We start from the raw sequence: 23959 nt of genomic DNA, 5'->3' as shown, positions 1-23959 counted from the left end.
GACAGTGTAGAGGGAGCTTCACTCTGTGTCTGACCCTGGGAATGTGTGATGGGACGGTGTAGAGGGAGCTTCACTCTGTGTCTGACCCTGGGAGTGTGTGATGGGATGGTGTAGAGGGAGCTTTGCTCTGTGTCTGACCCTGGGAGTGTGTGATGGGATGGTGTAGAGGGAGCTTTGCTCTGTGTCTGACCCTGGGAGTGTGTGATGGGACAGTGTAGAGGGAGGTTCACTCTGTGTCTGACCCCGGGAGTGTGTGATGGGACACTGTAGAGGGAGATTCACTCTGTGTCTGACCCCGGGAGTGTTTGATGGGACGGTGTAGAGGGAGCTTCACTCTGTGTCTGACCCTGGGAGTGTGTGATGGGACGGTGTAGAGGGAGCTTCACTCTGTGTCTGACCCTGGGAGTGTGTGATGGGACAGTGTAGAGGGAGCTTCACTCTGTGTCTGACCCTGGGAGTGTGTGATGGGACAGTGTAGAGGGAGCTTCACTCTGTGTCTGACCCTGGGAGTGTGTGATGGGATGGTGTAGAGGGAGCTTTGCTCTGTGTCTGACCCTGGGAGTGTGTGATGGGATGGTGTAGAGGGAGCTTTGCTCTGTGTCTGACCCTGGGAGTGTGTGATGGGACAGTGTAGAGGGAGCTTCACTCTGTGTCTGACCCTGGGAGTGTGTCATGGGATGGTGTAGAGGGAGCTTCACTCTGTGTCTGACCCCGGGAGTGTGTGATGGGACGGTGTAGAGGGAGCTTCACTCTGTGTCTGACCCCGGGAGTGTGTGATGGGACGGTGTAGAGGGAGCTTCACTCTGTGTCTGACCCTGGGAATGTGTGATGGGACGGTGCAGAGGGAGCTTCACTCTGTGTCTGACCCTGGGAGTGTGTGATGGGACGGTGTAGAGGGAGCTTCACTCTGTGTCTGACCCTGGGAGTGTGTGATGGGACGGTGTAGAGGGAGCTTTGCTCTGTGTCTGACCCTGGGAGTGTGTGATGGGACGGTGTAGAGGGAGCTTCACTCTGTGTCTGACCCTGGGAGTGTGTGATGGGATGGTGTAGAGGGAGCTTCACTCTGTGTCTGACCCTGGGAGTGTGTGATGGGACAGTGTAGAGGGAGCTTCACTCTGTGTCTGACCCCGGGAGTGTGTGATGGGATGGTGTAGAGGGAGCTTCACTGTGTGTCTGACCCTGGGAGTGTGTGATGGGATGGTGTAGAGGGAGCTTCACTCTGTGTCTGACCCTGGGAATGTGTGATGGGACAGTGTAGAGGGAGCTTCACTGTGTGTCTGACCCCGGGAGTGTGTGATGGGATGGTGTAGAGGGAGCTTTGCTCTGTGTCTGACCCTGGGAGTGTGTGATGGGACAGTGTAGAGGGAGGTTCACTCTGTGTCTGACCCCGGGAGTGTGTGATGGGACACTGTAGAGGGAGATTCACTCTGTGTCTGACCCCGGGAGTGTTTGATGGGACGGTGTAGAGGGAGCTTCACTCTGTGTCTGACCCTGGGAGTGTGTGATGGGACGGTGCAGAGGGAGCTTCACTCTGTGTCTGACCCTGGGAGTGTGTGATGGGACGGTGTAGAGGGAGCTTCACTCTGTGTCTGACCCTGGGAGCGTGTGATGGGACGGTGTAGAGGGAGCTTCACTCTGTGTCTGACCCTGGGAATGTGTGATGGGACAGTGCAGAGGGAGCTTCATTCTGTGTCTGACCCTGGGAGTGTATGATGGGACAGTGTAGAGGGAGGTTCACTCTGTGTCTGACCCCGGGAGTGTGTGATGGGACGGTGTAGAGGGAGCTTCACTCTGTGTCTGACCCTGGGAGTGTGTCATGGGATGGTGTAGAGGGAGCTTCACTCTGTGTCTGACCCCGGGAGTGTGTGATGGGACGGTGTAGAGGGAGCTTCACTCTGTGTCTGACCCCGGGAGTGTGTGATGGGACGGTGTAGAGGGAGCTTCACTCTGTGTCTGACCCTGGGAGTGTGTCATGGGATGGTGTAGAGGGAGCTTCACTCTGTGTCTGACCCCGGGAGTGTGTGATGGGACAGTGTAGAGGGAGCTTCACTCTGTGTCTGACCCTGGGAGTGTGTGATGGGACAGTGCAGAGGGAGCTTCACTCTGTGTCTGACCCTGGGAGTGTGTGATGGGACGGTGTAGAGGGAGCTTCACTCTGTGTCTGACCCTGGGAGTGTGTCATGGGATGGTGTAGAGGGAGCTTCACTCTGTGTCTGACCCCGGGAGTGTGTGATGGGACGGTGTAGAGGGAGCTTCACTCTGTGTCTGACCCTGGGAGTGTGTGATGGGACGGTGTAGAGGGAGCTTTGCTCTGTGTCTGACCCTGGGAGTGTGTGATGGGACGGTGTAGAGGGAGCTTCACTCTGTGTCTGACCCTGGGAGTGTGTGATGGGATGGTGTAGAGGGAGCTTCACTCTGTGTCTGACCCTGGGAGTGTGTGATGGGACAGTGTAGAGGGAGCTTCACTCTGTGTCTGACCCCGGGAGTGTGTGATGGGATGGTGTAGAGGGAGCTTCACTGTGTGTCTGACCCTGGGAGTGTGTGATGGGATGGTGTAGAGGGAGCTTCACTCTGTGTCTGACCCTGGGAATGTGTGATGGGACAGTGTAGAGGGAGCTTCACTGTGTGTCTGACCCCGGGAGTGTGTGATGGGATGGTGTAGAGGGAGCTTTGCTCTGTGTCTGACCCTGGGAGTGTGTGATGGGACAGTGTAGAGGGAGGTTCACTCTGTGTCTGACCCCGGGAGTGTGTGATGGGACACTGTAGAGGGAGATTCACTCTGTGTCTGACCCCGGGAGTGTTTGATGGGACGGTGTAGAGGGAGCTTCACTCTGTGTCTGACCCTGGGAGTGTGTGATGGGACAGTGTAGTAGAGGGAGCTTCACTCTGTGTCTGACCCTGGGAGTGTGTGATGGGATGGTGTAGAGGGAGCTTTGCTCTGTGTCTGACCCTGGGAGTGTGTGATGGGACAGTGTAGAGGGAGCTTCACTCTGTGTCTGACCCTGGGAATGTGTGATGGGACGGTGTAGAGGGAGCTTCACTCTGTGTCTGACCCTGGGAGTGTGTGATGGGATGGTGTAGAGGGAGCTTTGCTCTGTGTCTGACCCTGGGAGTGTGTGATGGGATGGTGTAGAGGGAGCTTTGCTCTGTGTCTGACCCTGGGAGTGTGTGATGGGACAGTGTAGAGGGAGGTTCACTCTGTGTCTGACCCCGGGAGTGTGTGATGGGACACTGTAGAGGGAGATTCACTCTGTGTCTGACCCCGGGAGTGTTTGATGGGACGGTGTAGAGGGAGCTTCACTCTGTGTCTGACCCTGGGAGTGTGTGATGGGACGGTGTAGAGGGAGCTTCACTCTGTGTCTGACCCTGGGAGTGTGTGATGGGACAGTGTAGAGGGAGCTTCACTCTGTGTCTGACCCTGGGAGTGTGTGATGGGACAGTGTAGAGGGAGCTTCACTCTGTGTCTGACCCAGGGAGTGTGTGATGGGATGGTGTAGAGGGAGCTTTGCTCTGTGTCTGACCCTGGGAGTGTGTGATGGGATGGTGTAGAGGGAGCTTTGCTCTGTGTCTGACCCTGGGAGTGTGTGATGGGACAGTGTAGAGGGAGGTTCACTCTGTGTCTGACCCCGGGAGTGTGTGATGGGACACTGTAGAGGGAGATTCACTCTGTGTCTGACCCCGGGAGTGTTTGATGGGACGGTGTAGAGGGAGCTTCACTCTGTGTCTGACCCCGGGAGTGTGTGATGGGACGGTGTAGAGGGAGCTTCACTCTGTGTCTGACCCTGGGAGTGTGTGATGGGACAGTGTAGAGGGAGCTTCACTCTGTGTCTGACCCTGGGAGTGTGTGATGGGACAGTGTAGAGGGAGCTTCACTCTGTGTCTGACCCTGGGAGTGTGTGATGGGATGGTGTAGAGGGAGCTTCACTCTGTGTCTGACCCTGGGAGTGTGTGATGGGACAGTGTGGAGGGAGCTTCACTCTGTGTCTGACCCTGGGAGTGTGTGATGGGACAGTGTGGAGGGAGCTTCACTCTGTGTCTGACCCTGGGAGTGTGTGATGGGACAGTGTAGAGGGAGCTTCATTCTGTGTCTGACCCTGGGAGTGTGTGATGGGATGGTGTAGAGGGAGCTTCACTCTGTGTCTGACCCCGGGAGTGTGTGATGGGATGGTGTAGAGGGAGCTTCACTCTGTGTCTGACCCCGGGAGTGTGTGATGGGATGGTGTAGAGGGAGCTTCACTCTGTGTCTGACCCTGGGAGTGTGTGATGGGACAGTGTAGAGGGAGCTTCATTCTGTGTCTGACCCTGGGAGTGTGTGATGGGATGGTGTAGAGGGAGCTTCACTCTGTGTCTGACCCTGGGAGTGTGTGATGGGACAGTGTAGAGGGAGCTTCATTCTGTGTCTGACCCTGGGAGTGTGTGATGGGATGGTGTAGAGGGAGCTTCACTCTGTGTCTGACCCTGGGAGTGTGTGATGGGACAGTGTAGAGGGAGCTTCACTCTGTGTCTGACCCTGGGAGTGTGTGATGGGACAGTGTAGAGGGAGCATCACTCTGTGTCTGACCCTGGGAGTGTGTGATGGGACAGTGTAGAGGGAGCTTCACACTGTGTCTGACCCTGGGAGTGTGTGATGGGACAGTGTAGAGGGAGCTTCATTCTGTGTCTGACCCTGGGAATGTGTGATGGGACAGTGTAGAGGGAGCTTTGCTCTGTGTCTGACCCTGGGAGTGTGTGACGGGACGGTGTAGAGGGAGCTTCACTCTGTGTCTGACCCTGGGAGTGTGTGATCGGATGGTGTAGAGGGAGCTTTGCTCTGTGTCTGACCCTGGGAGTGTGTGATGGGACAGTGTAGAGGGAGCATCACTCTGTGTCTGACCCTGGGAGTGTGTGATGGGACAGTGTAGAGGGAGCTTCATTCTGTGTCTGACCCTGGGAGTGTGTGATGGGACGGTGTAGAGGGAGCTTCACTTTGTGTCTGACCCTGGGAATGTCTGATGGGACAGTGTAGAGGGAGCTTTGCTCTGTGTCTGACCCTGGGAGTGTGTGATGGGACAGTGTAGAGGGAGCTTCACTCTGTGTCTGACCCTGGGAGTGTGTGATGGGATGATGAAGAGGGAGCTTCACTCTGTGTCTGACCCCGAGTGTGTGATGGGACAGTGTAGAGGGAGCTTCACTCTGTGTCTGACCCTGGGAGTGTGTGATGGGACAGTGTAGAGGGAGCTTCACTCTGTGTCTGACCCTGGGAGTGTGTGATGGGACAGTGTAGAGGGAGCTTCACTCTGTGTCTGACCCTGGCAGTGTGTGATGGGACAGTGTAGAGGGAGCTTCACTCTGTGTCTGACCCTGGGAGTGTGTGATGGGACAGTGTAGAGGGAGCTTCACTCTGTGTCTGACCCTGGGAGTGTGTGATGGGATGGTGTAGAGGGAGCTTCACTCTGTGTCTGACCCTGGGAGTGTGTGATTGGATGGTGTAGAGGGAGCTTCACTCTGTGTCTGACCCTGGCAGTGTGTGATGGGACAGTGTAGAGGGAGCTTCACTCTGTGTCTGACCCTGGGAGTGTGTGATGGGATGGTGCAGAGGGAGCTTTGCTCTGTGTCTGACCCTGGGAGTGTGTGATGGGACGGTGTGAAGGTAGCATTTTCCTCTTGGTAATGACTGGTGTCCGTACTGTGAGCCTGTTAGCAGATGATGAGGCGGGAGCATCAATCTTTGTACAGCATATTCAGTTTCCTTCACTCCCGCATGTGGATTAGTGATTGGTTCCAGAAGGCTGACAAGGATAAGGATGGACAGATGAACTTCAAGGAGGTGCGAAATTTACTGCAGATGATGAACGTCGACATGAATGAAGATCACTCCTTACGGCTCTTTAAGGTGGGACGCTCAACGTGAGATTCATTCTCACTGTCTTACGTGACCTGTGAAATGTGTTGTTTTGTGGCAGCAGAACAAAGACGTAAAATTGCTCCAAGTTACAAAATAAATAGTGCGAACAGAAGGAATAATGAGGTACTGTTCATGGACCATTCAGAAATCTGATCGCAGAGGGGAAGAAGCTGTTCCTAAATCGTTGAGTGTGGTTCTCCTTAGGGGGATCCGATGAATGTGGTGGGCTTGTGCCTGGCTGTTCGGCCCATCAATTTTTCCTAGCTCATTGCAGCCCAGTTACTTCAGATGGCTTGATTCTTCCCTTTGACTCTAGAAACCCACCTTCACCTAGCCTTTGTTTCTCCCACCGTGCCACCCTGACCATACAGGTGAAGTAGTTTGTTACTCAGTTTAGAGTCGTACAAACCTGGGAATCAGGCCCTTTGCCCCAACTCATCCATGTCGACTGTGTTCCCAGTGAGCTAGTCCTTCTGACCATAGCCCTCTAAACCTTTCCTACCCATTGCTGGATTCTGATGGTTTTCGATCCAAAGTTCTTTCAGGAGTCAAGAATGAGGCATAAAACTTGTTACTTCATGATCATTTTATTAAGCGCAAAGAGGACAAAGGAATTGGAAATGGAAAGTAGCAAGAGTCTAGTAGCGAATGGCAGGAAAGAACAAAGAAGAAATAGAGAAGAGATTGCAGGCCAATGTGCCCTGCTCTTCTTATACCATGGATAGCAGACATTCCATTCAAATTTGTAGATAAGAGTTAACCAATCAGAGTAGTTTCTACTCAAATAATGCGATACCCAAGAAGCTACCACAATAATACAAAGAATAGGAATTCTGCAGATGCTGGAAATTCAAGCAACACACATCAAAGTTGCTGGTGAACGCAGCAGGCCAAGCAGCATCTGCAGGAAGAGGTGCAGTCGACGTTTCAGGCCAAGACCCTTCATCAGGACTAACTGAAGAGTGAGTAAGGGATTTGAAAGTTGGAGGGGGAGGGGGAGATCCAAAATGATATCCTTTCTTGGAACGTGCCTCCGTCGCCAACTTACTCCAGTTGGCTTTAGGCCCCTTTTGCCTATCACCTGTCCAGCTCTTGGCTCCATCCCTCCCCCTCCTGTCTTCTCCTATTATTTTGGATCTCCCCCTCCACCTCCAACTTTCAAATCCCTTACTCACTCTTCCTTCAGTTAGTCCTGACGAAGGGTCTCGGCCTGAAACGTCGACTGCACCTCTTCCTACAGATGCTGCTTGGCCTGCTGCGTTCACCAGCAACTTTGATGTGTGTTTACAATAATACAAAGAACTGTAACCACTAGGGGGCACACTGTACAATTGCAGATACATAGGTAATTATATGAAATACAAGCAGAGTGGAAAGGAAGGGGGAATAAGCCAGAATAAGAAGGTGAGGAAGGGGAAGGAGTACGAGCTGACAGGTGATGGGTGAGACCAGGTGAGGGGGAAGGTGGATGAGTGGGGGAGGGTGGGATGAAGTGAGAAACTGGGAGGCAATAGCTGGAAGAAATAAAGGGTTGAAGAAGAAGGAATCGTATCAATTCCTCCAGGATTTTGTATGTATTTTTTAAAATTCTGCTGATGTGCCCACCTCAACCACTCCTTCTGGCAGTTCATTCCATATACAGACCACCCTTTGCGTGAAGAATTTGCCCCCGATGCCCCTTTTAATTTCTTTACCCAGAAGGTGATGAATTAATTGCCACAGATGGCTGTGGAGGGCAAGTCATTGGGTATATTTAAAGCAGAGGTTGATAGGTTCTTGATTAGTAAGGACATCAAAGTCACATAGGGGAGGCAGGAAAATAGGGTTAATAGGGAAAATAGGTCAGCCACGACAGAATAGCAGAGCAGTCTCAATGGGCAAAAGGCCCAATTCTGCACCTGGGTCTTATGTCTAAGTCTCATGCCTCTGATCACTCCTGTTTTTAATAATCCCTCCCTGGAGAAAAGACTATGTCCTTCTATAGCAGCTGGTGACTCTCTAGACGCAGACAGAGTGTTGGGGTGATATACTGCATCCGGTGCTCCCAATACAGCCTTCTATATATTGGCGAGACCTGATGCAGACTGGGAGATTGTTTCGCTGAACACCTACGCTCTGTCCGCCAGAGAAAGCAGGATCTCCCAGTGCCCACATATTTTAATCCCACATCCCATTCCCATTCTGACATGTCTATCCACGGCCTCCTCTACTGTAAAGATGAAGCCACACTCAGGTTGGAGGAACAACACCTTATATTCCGTCTGGGTCGCCTCCAACCTGATGGCATGAACATTGACTTCTCAAACTTCTGCTAATGCCCCACCTCCCCCTCGTACCCCATCCGTTATTTATTTATATACACACATTCTTTCTCTCACTCTCCCTTTTTCTCCCTCTGCCCCTCTCACTTATACCCCTTGCCCATCCTCTGGGTTTTCCCCGCCTCCCCCTTTTCCTTCTCTCCGGGCCTCCTGTCCCATGATCCTCTCTAATCCCCTTTGCCAATCACCTGTCCAGCTCTTGGCTCTATCCCCCTCCTGTCTTCTCCTATCATTTTGGATCTCCCCCTCCCCCTCCCAGTTTCAAATCCCTTACTCACTCTTCCTTCAGTTAGTCCTGACGAAGGGTCTCGGCCTGAAACGTCGACTGCACCTCTCCCTACAGATGCTGCCTGGCCTGCTGCGTTCACCAGCAACTTTGATGTGTGTTGATGACTCTCTAGGTTGTGATGTCTTGGACCATTAGAAGTATTTGAAGAAAATGGTTGGTAGATTTTTGATAATTCTTGGAACTGAGTGCTGTGGAGAACAGGCGGTGAGGAGGAGATGAGGCATGGGGTAATTCTGCCACGATCTTACTGAATGTTGGAAATGGGTTTTCGTGCTTCTAAGTCATACAGTAGGAGCAGAATTAGGCTACTCGGCCCATCGAACCTGCTGTGCATTTGGTCATGGCTGACTTGTTTTCCCTCTCAACACCATTCTCCTGCCCTCTCTGCCTGTAAACATTGGCACTCTTACTAATCAAGAACCCATCAGCCTCTGGTTTAAATCCCCCCAATGACTTGACCTCAACAGCTGTCCGAGGCAATGAATTCCATAGTTTCCTGTGTTCCCATGTACAGTATATAAAGCCCTTCAATCCTGGAGTGATGGTTAGGACACATCTGGCGTACCGTGTGTAATTCTGGATAGAAAAAAAAGCACCAAGAGGACCACTGCCACCTCCCCTTACTGGAGTGTTGTAGATGAAGCATTGTTGAGGATCCCTACCACTCATTCAACCATCTCCTTGGCCCATTACCATCAGGAAGGAGGTACAGGAGCATCAGGACTAGGACTGCCAGACTGGGTAACAGCTTCTTCCCTCAGACTGTGAGAGTAATGAGTACCCTGCCACAACCAAAGTCTTGTCACTAGGAGTTTACTGTTTATTGTTTACCTGTGCTGCACACAACATGCATTTTTGAATTATATTTTATTAACTTATTTGTGGCCATGCTTTGTTTTATGTGCTGTGTGTGATACATGTTTTGTGGGTGCACTGTGGTCCGGAGGAGTGTTGTTTCGTTTGGTTGTATATATGTACAGTCAGATGACCATAAACTTGAACTTGAACTTGGTTGCCTTATTACAGGAAGTATGTGGAGGCTTTGGAGAGGGTGCAGAAGAGGTTCACTAGGATGCTGCCTGGACTAGAGGTTTGAGCTAAACGGAGAGGTTGGACAGACTTGGTTGTTTTATTTTTATTTATTTTAGCGATACAGTGCGGTGTGTAGGCCCTTCGAGCTGCGCCACCCCAGCAGCCCCCGGCAAACCCGACTAACCCTAACCCGGTCACAGGACGATGAACAATGAACTTACCTGGTACGCCTTTGGACTGTGGGGAGGAAACCGGATGACCCAGAGAAAACCCTTGCGCTCCTTGGGGAGGACGTACAGAGGCTCCTTGCAGAACAGCACCAGAATTGAACTCCGACCTGCGGAATGCCCCGAGTCGCAATAACATCGCGCGAACCACCATTCCACCGCGGCAGGCAGAGGGGACCTGATAAGGTTATGCAAGGTGTCATGGACTGGTGGAGCAGACTAGATGGGCTGAACAGTCCAATTCTGCTCCTTTGTCTTATGGTCTAAGGCGAGAAGGAGATTTATGAAACAAGGGTTTTCCGCAGAAGATGTGAGGTGCTTGGAATGTGCTGTCAGGGATATTGGTGGAAGCAGATACCAGAATTGTGTTTAAAAGGCTGTTAGACACATGAATACGTAAGGGTGGTGGGAGATGAATTACATGCAGGCAGATTAAATTAGTTTAAGTTGGCATCATGACTAAAAATATATTTTAAAAAGATTAAACACAAGAGCTTCTGCAGATGCTAAAAATCCGGAGCAACACACACAAATTGCTGGAGGAACTCAGCAGGTCCTGATGAAAGGTCTCAGCCCGAAATGTCGACTGTTCATTCCTTTCCATAGACGTTGCCTGACCTGCTGAGTTTCTCCAGCATTTTGTAAAAAGTATTTTTAAAAGATGAGCTTTATTTTTCACATGTACGTACAAACATCAAAGACTAACACAGCCCAAGAGTGTACATGGGGCAACACACAAGTGTCACCGTGGTCCTGGTGCCAACACTGCAAGACCGTGACCTACTGACTCTAACCTGTAGGTCTTTGGAATGCGGGAGGAAACCAGAGCACTCACAGGAACCCCATACACGTGGGGAAAGTGTACAATCACCTTACAGAAAGCAAAGGGAATTGCATCCTGAATGCTGGCACTATAAAAAATTTGTGGTAACCGCCAGGCTACTGTGCTGCTAATCCAATCAGCAACCTCTACTGCACCCTCCATTACCTCAAAATCAACCAAGTCAGCTTTTAGCAAACATTACAAGTGGTTAACTGACTTAATTTATTTTGCTCTTATTTCCTAAATTTCTTAGAAGAAACAGTATAGATGCACACCTAGTTTTGCTGTAGAGTTATGAAGTTGAATACATTGGATTATTTATTCCAGACTTTAGTTATGACTAAATTGAGTGGTCTGGTGGTTCCAAACTCATGCACTAAGCCCAAGTCCAACAGTAGTAAACACAAAGTTTTGTAGAAACTCAGCAGGTCAGGCAGGTCAGGCAGCATCTATGGAGGGAGATAAATGGTTGATGTTTTGGGATATGATCCTTCATCAAGACTGGAATGGAAAGGGGAAGAAGCCAGAATAAGAAGGTGGGGCTACCTGGCTCTAGTAGGGCCCGGAGGATATTCCTCACCCCTTGGTCTTTCTGCTCGTGTGTGTTTCAGATGGCGGACAGGTCCCAGTCGGGAACACTGGAGGGTGAGGAGTTCGTCCTGTTCTACAAAGCGCTGACAAAGCGGGATGATGTTCACCAGCTGTTCAGTGAGTTCTCCAAGGATGGGAAGAAGTTGACCCTCCTGGAGTTCGAGGACTTCTTGACCCATGAGCAGCATGAGCCGGAGGAAGGTGTGGAGAAGTTTGCCATGGATTTGATCATGAGATATGAGCCGTCAGAGACGGGTACGGCGAACAGGACTATCTAACATCTCATTGGACTATAAGAAACAGGAGCAGGAGTCGGCCATCTTGCCCAACGAACCTGTTCTGACATTCAATTAGGTCATGGCTGGACTCAGCTCCACTTAGCCGCTTTTTCCCCATAACCCTGAATTTCCCTGCTATGCAAAAATCTATCTAACTTTGACTTAAATAAATTTAATGAGCAGGCCCCCTGCTTCCCTGGGCAGAGAATTCCACAGATTCACTATTCTTTGGGAAAACAGTTCCTTCTCATCTCCTTTCTAAATTTACTCCCCCAAATCTTGAAGCTACGTCCCCTAGTTCTAGATTTATCCCCCACTGGTAAGTGATAGTTCATAGTTGGTAAAAATAAAACTTTCCTGCTCTACCTTATCGATCCCTTCCATAATTCTATATGTTTCTATAAGATTCTCTCTCATTCTTCTGAATTCCAGCAGGTATAGCCCAGGCGACTCAACCTCTCCCCATAGGCAAACCCCCTCATCTCTGGAATCAACCTGCTGAACCTCCTCTCCAAAGCCAGTGGATCTTCTCTCAAGTAAGGAGACCAGAACTGCACCCAGTATTCCATGTGCCCTCTACTGGTGCCCTCTACAGATGCAGACTAACCTCCCTGTTCTTAAATTCAATCCCTCTAGCACCGAAGGCCAACATTCCATTTGCCTTCTTGATAACCTGTTGTACCTGCAAACTACACATAGAAGTTGCTGGTGAATGCTGCAGGCCAGGCAGCATCTCTAGGAAGAGATACAGTCGATGTTTCAGGCCGAGACCCTTCGTCAGGACTAACTGAAAGGAGAGTTAGTAAGAGATTTGAAAGTGGGAGGGGGAGGGGGAGATCCAAAATGATAGGAGAAGACAGGAGGGGGAGGGATGGAGCCAAGAGCTGGACAGGTGATTGGCAAAGGGGATATGAGAGGATCATGGGACAGGAGGCCCAGGGAGAAGGAAAAGAGGGGGGGGAACCCAGAGGATGGGCAAGGAGTGTAGTGAGAGGGACAGAGGGAGAAAAAGGATATAAATAAATAAATAAATAAATAAATAACGGATGGGGTATGAGGGGGAGGTGGGGCATTAACGGAAGTTAGAGGAAGTCAATGTTCATGCCATCAGGTTGGAGGCTACCCAGAGAGAATATAAGGTGTTGTTCCTCCAACCTGAGTGTAGCTTCATCTTTACAGAAGAGGAGGCCGTGGATAGACATATCAGAAGGGAAATGGGACGTGAAATTAAAATATGCAGTCACTGGGAGATCCTGCTTTCTCTGGCGGACAGAGCGTAGGTGTTCAGCAAAGCGGTCTCCCAGTCTGCGTCAGGTCTCGCCAATATATAAAAGGCCACATTGGGAGCACCGGACGCAGTATATCACCCCAGTCGACTCACAGGTGAAGTGTCGCCTCACCTGGAAGGACTGTTTGGGGCCCTGAATGGTGGTAAGGGAGGAAGTGTAAGGGCATGTGTAGCACTTGCTCCGCTTACACGGATAAGTGCCAGGAGGGAGATCAGTGGGGAGGGATGGGGGGGATGAATGGACAAGGGAGTTGTGTAGGGAGCGATCCCTGCGGAAAGCGGGGGGGGGGGTGGGAGGGAAAGATGTGCTTAGTGGTGGGATCCTGCTGGAGGTGGCGGAAGTTACGGAGAATAATATGTTGGACCCGGAGGCTGGTGGGGTGGTAGGTGAGGACCAGGACTTGCCAATATATAGCAGGCCGCATCGGGAGCACTCACTAATATCTTATGTGTGTCGTTCACCAGCAACCTTTATGTGTGTTGTTTGAAATTCCAGCGTCTGCAGGTTTCCTTGTGTTTGCGTACCTGCAAACCAACCTTTTGCGATTCATGCACAAGCACTCCCAAGTCTCTCTGCACAGCAGCATCCTGCAATCTCTCACCATTTAAATCATAATATGATTTTCTAATTTTCCTTCCAAAGTAGGTGACCTTGCTTTAAACAATGTTGTACTCCATCTGCCAGACCCTTGCCCACTCACCTAACCTATCTATATCTCTCGGCAGACTCTGCATCCTCTGTACAATTTGATTTACCACTCAGTTTAGAGTGGTCAGCAAATTTAGTTACACTCAGTCCCCTCTCCCAAATTGTTGATGTATATTGTGAACAATTGTGGGGCCAGCACCAACCCTGTGGCACTCTGCATTCCACTGACCTCCAACCAGGGAAACACACATTTATTCCAACTCTTTTCGCTCCATTGGTTAACCAAAACCTTATCCTTGTGAATAAATTACCCCCAAATCTATGCATCCTCATAGATAAGTCTTTTATGTGACACCTTATCAAATGCCTTCTGGAAATCCAAGTATACAAGATCCACCCACTAGCCACTATGCTCGTCATATCCTCAAAATACTCTCCTAAACTTCCTTCCACTCACCTTAAATGGATGTCTTCTGGTGTTGGCCATTTACGCCCTGGGAAAAAGTCTCTGGTTGTCCACTCTATCTATGCCTCTTATCATCCTGTACACCTGTATCAAGTCACCCTCTCATCCTCCTTTGTTCCGAAGAGAAGAGCCCCAGCTCGCTCAACCTCTCCTCCTAAGGCATGCTCTCTAATCCAGGCAGCATCCTGGTAAATGTCCTCTGTACCCTCTCTAATGCTTCCACATCCTTCCTATGATGAGGCAACTAGAATTGAACACGATACTCAAGTGTGGTCTAACCAGAGTTTTATAGAGCAGCAACATTACCTTGCAGCTCTTTAACTTAATCCTCTGACGAATAAAGATCAGCGCACCATGTCTTGTTGTAACCTACAGTTCTGTTCCTTCACATTGCTAAGAATTCTGCCATTACCAGGGGTCATGGCCTAAGAGAATGGAGTCATCTGTTCAGAAAGGAGGTGAGGAGAAAGTCCTTGAAGTACCTTTCGAGATTTCTGCAGTGGAGGGCGATGGAGGTGATTCTATACAGAGAGGGTAGATTTCTGGATCTTCACAGGATATTGAAGTTACTGCAGAAAGTGGGTCTCGGGTGAAACATCACCCAAGTTTTTACAGTGAATAGATGTGGATATGCGGTCATTCAAAGCTGAGGTCGAAATTTCTGGACTCTAAAGGGCATCGGGAAGCAAGAGTCGTGGTTGTATCAGATCCTAGAAATGAATTGAAAATATCAAAGGGTCGGTACTAAGGAGAGGGTCACACTGTGGGAAGGGAAATACAGAGGAAGGGTCACACTGTGAGAGGGTCGGTACTGAGAGGAGGGTTACACTGTGGAAGGGTGTTAGTGAGAGAGGGTCACACTGTGGGAGGGGCATTACTGAGAGAATGACGCACTGAAGGAGTGTCACACTGTCAGTGAGACCCTAGCTATTCGCCTCCGAATTAATGACTCACTTTGACATTTAGTTTCCTCTCAGTCACTGTCTGATCCGCCACCTGCCTATTTGCAGCCAGGAAGTTGTACGCCATGACGTTGGATGGGTTCCTCATGTACCTCTGCTCTCCGGAAGGGTCCATCTTCAATCTCAAGCATGAACCTGTCTACCAGGACATGATGCAGCCTCTGTGCCACTATTTCATCTCCTCCTCCCACAACACCTACCTGCTCGAGGACCAGCTTCGGGGACACAGTAGTGTTGAAGGTTATATTAGGTACACCATCAACCCCTACCCCAAACCTATTTCAGAACATAGAACAAAGAGCATTATACCACAGTACAGGCTCTTTGGCCCACAGTGTTGTCCTGACCTTCCCTCCTACATCTCCGCCCATTTTTCTGTCATCCACGTGCCTATCTAAGAGTCTGTTAAATGTCCCTAATGTATCTGCCCCTACCACCCCCCACCCCCCACCCCCGGCAGTGCATCTGTGACTGGTCACTCTCTGTGTCTGTCTGTCTGTCTAGGTACTATATCCGAAGCGGACGTTGGTGACCATGGTTTTCCATATAGATCTATCCCTCGTTCTTTGGATGATTTCCATTTCCTCGATGTGTAGCCACCTGGCTAGGCTTCTGATGTACATAAGCCGAGGTCCTCCTCTAGGTTTGCTCCCCTCGATCTTTCCAGAGAGTATGAGTTTTTCTAGTTCATCTTTCCACATGATGTGTCCTAGGAATCTGAGTTGTCTTTCTCTTATTGTTGGTATGAGTGATTGAACTGCTTGGGCTCTTCTGAGAACTTCTTCATTTGATGTGTGTGTGGTCCATGATATTTTTAACATTCTCCTGTAGAGCCATAATTCAGCTGCTTCTAGTCTCTTTTCCATTGCTGGAGAAATGGTCCAGCATTCACTTCCATAAGTCAGGATAGAATCAATGCAGCACTGTAGTATTCTGTTTTTAGTGTACGTGCCCATCTGTCTGTCTGTTAATATGGTCTTCATTTTTTGGAAAGCTTCTTTCAATGTGTGATCAAGATCGGAAATACAAACATCAAACAAGTCAACAAATTCAAATATCTTGGCAGCCTAATAACAAGTAATGGCAGGTGCGACACTCTCTGTGTGGGGGGAGAAACATGCTTCTGTCTCCCCCTCTATACTTTCCTCCAGTCACCTTAAAACTAGGTCTTCTTGTCTTAACCATTTCCACTCTGGGCAAAAGTCTCTGGATGTCCACTCAGTCTATGCCTCCTCTGATCTTATACACCTCTATCAAGTCTCCTCTAGCCTCCTTCACTCCTAAGGGAAAAGCCCTAGATTGCTTAACCTGTCCAAATAAGACATGCTCTCTAATCCAGGCAGCATCCTAGTAAATCTCCTCTGCACTCTTGCTGAAGCTTCCATATCCTTCCTGTAATGAGGTGACCAGAACTGAACACAATATTTCAAGTGGGGTCGAAGCAGTGTTTAACAGAGCTGTAACATTACCTCACCGTTCCAGAACTCAGTCTCCCGACTAACGCACCATACATCTTCTTAACTACCCTATTAACTTGCATGGCAAGTTCAAAGGATGAATGGATGTGGAGCCCAAGATCCCTCTGTTCCTCCACACGGCTAAGAATCCTGCCATTAACCCTGTACTCTGCCTTCAGATTCAACCTTAATTATGTCTGTAATATCTAATTCCAGAGGACATGCATTTAAGGTGAGAAGGGGCCAAACAGCAGCCGGGATGTGGACTACAAGTTACAGCTGGAAATAGAAAAAGCGTGTCAGAAGGAAAATGTCAAGATAGTTATGGGGGATTTTAATATGAAAGTGGATTGGGAAAGTCAGAAAGGTACTGGATCTCAGGAGAGGGAGTTTGTAGAATGCCTATGGGATGGCTTTTTGGAGCAGCTTGTCCATAAGCCCACCAGGTGACCGGCTGTTTTGGATTGGGTGCTGTGTAGTGAACCTGAGGTGATTAGGGAGCTGGAGGTAATGGAACCCCTTGGAAGTAGTGATCATAATCTGATTGAGTTCAGTTTCAAATTTGAAAAGGAGAAGCTGGTATCAAGTGTATCGATATTTCAGTGGAACAAAGGAAATTACAGTGGTATGAGAAAGGAACTGGCCCAAGTAGATTGGAAAAGTAAGCGAGATGGAGGGACGGTAGAGCAGAATTGGATGAAATTCCTACAAGAAATAAGGAAAGTGCAGGAAAAATATATTCCAAGAAAAAAGGAAATCATGAATGGAAAAATGGCACAAATGTGGCTAATGAGAGAGGTTAAGGCTAAAATAAAAGCAAAAGAGACGGCGTACAAGGAAGCAAAAATTAGTGGGAAAACTGAGAAATGGATGACTTTTAAAAACTTACAGAAGGAAACTAAGAAAGTCATTAGGAAAGAAAAGATGAATTATGAAAGGAAGCTGGCAATTAACATAAAAAAGGATACTAAGAGTTTTTAAAAATATACTAAGAGTAAAAGAGTGACACGGGTAGATATAGGACCGATTGAAAATGATGCTGGAGAAATTATAATAGGTAACAAAGAGATGGCAGAGGAACTAAATGAGTATTTTGCATCAGTCTTCACAGTGGAAGACATTAGCAACATACCTGATAGCCAGAGGTCTCAGGGAATAGAATTAGGTACAGTCAAGATGACTAGAAAGAAAGTGCTTGGGAAGCTAAATGGACTAAGAACAGATAAGTCTCCCGGACCAGATGAGATGCACCCACAGGTTCTGAAGGAGGTGGCTTTGGAGATTGTGGAGGCATTGGAAATGATCTTCCAGAAATCAATAGACTCTGGAATGGTTCTGGAGGACTGGAAGGTCGCAAATGTAATTCCGCTGTTTAAGAAAGGAGGGAGGCAGCAAAAAGAAAATCACAGACCTATTAGTCTGACATTGGTAGTTGGAAAGTTATTGGAGTTGATCTTCAAGGACGAGGTTATGAAATACCTTGAGGTGCATGACAAGATAGGGCCAAGCCAGCATGGTTTCACGAAGGGAAGATCCTGCCTCATCAACCATATAACCATATAACAATTACAGCACGGAAACAGGCCATCTCGGCCCTTCTAGTCCGTGCCGAACTCTTACTCTCACCTAGTCCCACCAACCTGCACTCAGCCCATAACCCTCCATTCCTTTCCTGTCCATATATCTGTCCAACTGAACTTTAAGTGACAACATCGAACCTGCCTCAACCACTTCTGCTGGAAGCTCGTTCCACACAACTACCACTCTCTGAGTAAAGAAGTTCCCCCTCATGTTACCCCTAAACTTTTGCCTTTTAACTCTCAACTCATGCCCTCTTGTTTGAATCTTCCCCACTCTCAATGGAAAAAGCCTATCCATGTAAAAACTCTATCTATCCCCCTCATAATTTTAAATACCTCTATCAAGTTCCCTCCTCAACCTTCTACATTCCAAAGAATAAAGACCCAACTTGTTCAACCTTTCTCCGTAACTTAGGAGATGAAACCCTGGTAACATTCTAGTAAATCTTCTCTGTACTCTGTCTATTTTGTTGACATCTTTCCTATAATTCGATGACCAAAACTGTACACAGTACTCCAAATTTGGCCTCACCAATGCCTTGTACAATTTCAACATTACATCCCAACTCCTATACTCAATGCTCTGATTTATAAAGGCCAGCATACCAAAAGCTTTCTTCACCCTATCCACATGAGATTCCACCTTCAGGGAACTATGCACCATTATTCCTAGATCCCCCTGTTCTACTGCATTCTTCAATGCCCTACCATTTACCATGTATGTTCTATTTTGATTAGTCCTACCAAAATGTAGCACTTCACATTTATCTGCATTAAACTCCATCTGCCATCTTTCAGCCCACTCTTCTAACTGGCCTAAATCTCTCTGCAAGCTTTGAAAACCTACTTCATTATCCACAACTCCACCTATCTTAGTATCATCTGCATACTTACTCATCCAATTTACCACCCCATCATCCAGATCATTAATGTATATGACAAACAACACTGGACCCAGTACAGATCCCTGAGGCACACCGGCCTCCAATCTGACAAACAGTTATCCACCACCACTCTCTGGCGCCTCCTACCCAGCCACTGCTGAATCCATTTTACTTCTTCAATATTAATACCTAACGATTGAACCTTCCTAACCAACCTTCCATGTGGGACCTTGTCAAAGGCCTTACTGAAGTCCATATAGACAACATCCACCACTTTATCCACGTCAACTTTCCTAGTAGCCTCTTCAAAAAGTTCAATAAGATTTGTCAAACATAACCTTCCACGTACAAATCGATGTTGACTGTTCCTAATCAGACCCTGTCTATCCAGATAATTATATATACCATCTCTAAGAATACTTTTCATCAATTTACCCACCACTGACGTCAAACTCACAGGCCGATAATTGCTAGGTTTGGGCTTAGAACCCTTTTTAAACAACGGAACAACATGAGCGATACGCCAATCCTCCAGCACCATCCCCGTTTCTAATGACATTTGAAATATTTCTGTCAGAGCCCCTGCTGTTTCCACACTAACTTCCCTCAAGGTCCTAGGGAATATCCTGTCAGGATCCGGAGACTTATCCACCTTTATATTCCTTAAAAGCTCCAGTACTTCCTCTTCTTTAATCAACCTATTGGAATTTTTTGAGGTAATCTCAAATAAGATTGATAAGAGAGAGGCTGTGGATGTTGTGTATTTGGATTTCCAAAAGGCCTTCAATAAGGTGCTGCATAAGAGGCTGCTTAATAAGATGAGAGCCCATGGAATTACAGGAAAGATATTGGAATTAGTGGAGCATTGGCTGATAGGCAGAAAGCAGAGGGTGGGAATAAAGGGATCCTATTCTGATTGGTTGCCGGTTACTAGTGGTGTTCCGCAGGGGTCGGTGTTGGGGCCGCTTCTTTTTACAATGTATATTGATAACTTAGATTATGAATGAAACCGTTTTGTGGCTAAGTTTGCTGATGACACCAAGACAGGTGGAGAAGCAGGAAGTGTTGAAAAAGTGGAAAGGTTGCAGAGAGACTTGGTCAGTTTAGGAGAGTGGGCAAAGGAATGGCAGATGAGGTACAATGTTGAGAAATGTACATTTTGGAAGAAGAAATAATTGGGCAGATTATTATTTAAATGGGGAGAAAATTCAAAAATCAGAAGTGCAAAGGGACTTGGGGCTCCTGGTGCAGGATACCCTAAAGGTTAACCACCAGGTTGGATCAGCGGTAAGGAAAGTGAATGCTATGTTGGCATTCATTTCAAGAGGAATAGTGTATAAGAGTAAGGAGGTGTTGATGAGGCTCTATGGGGCACTGGTGAGACCTCATTTGGAATACTGTGTGCAGTTTTGGGCCCCCTATCTTAGAAGGAGTGTTCTGATGTTGGAGAGAGTTCAGAGAAGATTTACGAGGATGATTCCTGGAATGCAGGGGCTAACATATGAGGAGCGTTTGTCGGCTCTTGGATTGCATTCACTAGAGTATAGAAGAATGAGAGGGGATCTCATAGAAACATTTCGAATGTTGAAAGGGTTGGACAGAGTTGATGTGGAAAGGCTGTTTCCCTTGGTGGGTGAGTCCAGGACAAGAGGCCACAGTCTTAGAATTAGAGGGTACCCATTTAAAACAGAGATGAGGAGAAATTTTTTTAGCCAGAGGGCCGTGGATTTATGGAAGTCATTGCCACATACAGCTGTGGAGGCCCGATCATTGAGGGTGTTTAAGGAGGAGATTGATAGGTATCTAACTAGTCAGGGTATCAAGGAATATGGGGAAAAAGCGGGAAATTGGAACTAGATGGGAGAATAGTTGAGCCCATGGTGGAGTGGCAGAGCAGACTCGATGGGCCGAATGGCCTACTCCTGCTCCTTTGTCTTGTGATCTTGTGAAGTTCAAGGGAGATATAAGGGGCACGTTTTTTTTACACAGAGAGTGGAAGATGTCTGGAATGTGTTGTCTGGGGTGGCAGTAGAGGCAGATACATTAGGGACTTTTAAGAGATGTTTAGATAGGCACATGAATGAGAGGGAAATGGAAGGATATGGACACTGTGTAGGCAGAAGAGACTAGTTTAATTGGCCATTTGGTGACTAACTAACCCATGTTGGTTCAGCACAACATCATGGGCTGAAGGGCCTGTTCCTGTGGAATCTCCTCCTGTTCCAGTGTTGTACTGATCTACGCTTTTAAGCGATGTTTACACAGATGCCTGAACTGGCTTGGTACAGAAGCATACAGACCGAATGCAGGCAATTGGGATTCATGTATTCAGGCATAAAGGCATCAAGAAAAGTTTAGATTAGCTTTATTTGACACATGTACATCAAAACATACAGTGAAATGCATTGTTGGCATCAACAACCGACACGGTCTGAGGATGTGCTGGGGCAAGAGTCGCCAGGCCACTGACACCAACAGAGCGTGCCTGCTTTAGAATGTGGGAGGAAACCAGAGCACCTGGAGGAAACCCACGTGGTCACGGGGAGAACGTACAGACTCCTCCAGGCAGTGGCGGGATTTGAACCCTGGTTGTTGGTGCTGAAAAGCATTGAGCTAACCGCTGTGCTACTGTCCTTCACCCCTTCCTTGGGCTCACTCCTACTGCAGCCCCCAGTCTGGAACTTCTGTGAGATAGGACTCAGAACCTCCCACGGTTTCTTCATCCTGACAGCCCTCCACCCCATCTCAGCTCTTCCTCACCATTGCAGGTGTCATCCCACCTTCCTTTTGCTGCCTGGGGAGGAAATCTCCAGGCAGCTTGGGTCACAGAGACATACAGCACTGAATCAGGCTCTTTGGCCCAACTAGTCCATGCTGTCCACTGTCCCCACCCAGCTAGTCCTAATTTCTCACGTTAATCTCCAGTTCCATCTAAGCCCCACCCTTCATGTACCTGTCCAAGTCTTTCTTAAATGATGCTATTGCACTGGCCTCAACCACTCCCTCGGCAGCTCATTCCATATGCTTACTGTCCTCTACATGGAAAAAGTGAGACCATAAGACATAGCAGCAGAGTTAGGCCATTGAATCTGCACCACTCTTCTATTAAGGCTGATTTATTATCTCTCCCAATCCCATTCTCCTACCTTCTCCCCATACCCTTCAATGCCCATACGAATCAAGAACGTATCAACCTCCACTTCAAAATATACCCAATAACCTGGACTCCACCGTCATCTGCGGTAATGAATTCCACAGGTTCACCACTCTCTGTCTAAAGAAATTCCTCCTCATCTCTGTTCTAAAGGTACTCTGAGTCTGTGCACTCTGGTCCTAGACTCCCCCATGAAAGGAAACACCCTCTCCACCACCACTCTATCTAGGCCTTTCAATATTCGATGGAATTCAGTGAGATTCCCCCCTCATTCTTCTAAACTCCAGATAATACAAGGCCAGAGCCATCAAATGCTCCTCATGCTTTAACCCTTTCATTCCTGCAATCATTCTCATAAACCTCCTCTGAACCCTCTCCAGTGCCAGGACATCTTTAAGGGAACATGGGGCCCAAAGCTCCCCACAATACTTCAATCGCATTCTGACCACTGTCTTATAAAGCGTCAGCATTACATTCTTGCTTTTAGTGTATACTCCAGTCCCCTCAGAACGAATGCTAACATTGCTTTTACCTCCTTACCACCGACTCAACTTGCAAAGTAACCTTTAAGGAATCCTGCACAAGGACTCCCAAGTCTCTTTGCACCTCTGATTTCTGAATTTTCTCCCCATTTAGAAATAGCCTACGCCTTTATTCCTTCTACTAAAGTGCATGACCATACACTTCCCTACACTATATTCCATCTGCAACTTCTTTGCCCAGTCTCCTAATCTGTCATTTTGCAGACCTCCTGCTTCCTCAACACTACCTGCCCCTCCACCCCTCAGGTCCTCTTTAAACCTTCCCCTTTTGCCTCGAAACCCATGCTTTCTAGCTTTGGTCTCCACTACCCTGGGGAAAAGACTGATATTGTCCACCAATGTAGACTTAGCGTGGCCAACTGCCCCCAGTTACCACGTCCTTCTGGTCCTGGCATCATCCTTGTAAATCTTTTATTTTTTATTCAGACAGACAGCACAGTAACAGGATCTTCTGGCCCAACAAGCCCACACTGCCCAATTACACCCAATTAATCTATTAATATGTAGTCTTTGCAATGTGAGAGGAAAACGGAGCACCCAGAAGAAACACTTTTGTTCACGGGGAGAGTGTACAAGACTGTGGTGTCAATTGAACCTGAGTCGCTGGTACTGTAATAACGTTAATAACACCTATGCTGCTGTGACTTCCACATCATCTTCTCTGTGCTCTTTCCAGTTTAACCGTGACCTGAACCGTACACAGTACTCCAAGTGTGCCCTCACCAACATTTTTACAAATGTAACGTAAGGTCCCAAATTCTGTACTCAGTGCACTGACTGACGAAGGCCAGGATGCTAAACGCCTTCTTCACCGCCCTCTCCAGCTGGCTCCCTTTAGGAATTTTTCTCTGTTTGTTCACCCACCAGCATACCGCTGGGATCTGTCTTTCCACTTCACTCTCCTCACTCGAGCCTGCCCTTCCTCCTGATGTTGCTGACTTCAGGTCCCACACTCCACCCCTCCCCTCCCCAAAGCTGGCGAGAGGTTAGAAGGTGTCGGAGGTTGGAGCTCCCTGTTTGCCTCCCTCAGTTCCTCAAATACTGGGTTCCTCATCCTTCCGTGTGTCAAACTGCGGGAAACTTGTCATTCAGTCCCTCAAACTCTGGGGATCCTCATCACTCAGTCCCTCAAACTCTGGGGATCCTCGTCACTCAGTCCCTCAAACTCTGGGGATCCTCGTCACTCAGTCCCTCAAACTCTGGGGTTCCTCGTCACTCAGTCCCTCAAACTCTGGGGATCCTCGTCACTCAGTCCCTCAAACCCTGGGGTTCCTCGTCACTCAGTCCCTCAAACTCTGGGGATCCTCGTCACTCAGTCCCTCAAACCCTGGGGTTCCTCGTCACTCAGTCCCTTAAACTCTGGGGATCCTCGTCACTCAGTCCCTCAAACCCTGGGGTTCCTCGTCACTCAGTCCCTCAAACTCTGGGGATCCTTGTCATTCAGTCCCTCAAACCCTGAGATCCTCGTCCCTCAAACTCTGGGTTCCTCATCCCTCAGTCCCTCAAACTCTGGGATCCTCGTCACTCAGTCC

The 23959-nt window shown here is 48.4% G+C and overlaps 1 protein-coding gene across 1 annotated transcript in view; it reads left to right on the top strand.

The window, feature by feature from the left end:
• The window catches only part of plcd4b (phospholipase C, delta 4b), a 74589-nt gene that overhangs the window by 17623 nt on the left and 33007 nt on the right, over nt 1-23959 (top strand). Inside the window, exons 5-7 of the mRNA XM_063049972.1 lie at nt 5743-5872; nt 11188-11422; nt 14859-15060. Of these exons, the coding sequence (XP_062906042.1) occupies nt 5743-5872; nt 11188-11422; nt 14859-15060 (567 nt within the window). The remainder of the gene's footprint in view (nt 1-5742; nt 5873-11187; nt 11423-14858; nt 15061-23959) is intronic.

Source organism: Mobula hypostoma, chromosome 6 (assembly GCF_963921235.1).
Source record: "Mobula hypostoma chromosome 6, sMobHyp1.1, whole genome shotgun sequence".
NCBI lineage: Eukaryota > Metazoa > Chordata > Chondrichthyes > Myliobatiformes > Myliobatidae > Mobula > Mobula hypostoma.
Note: the sequence above shows the minus strand (reverse complement) of the source record. Positions and strands in the feature narration are given on the sequence as shown.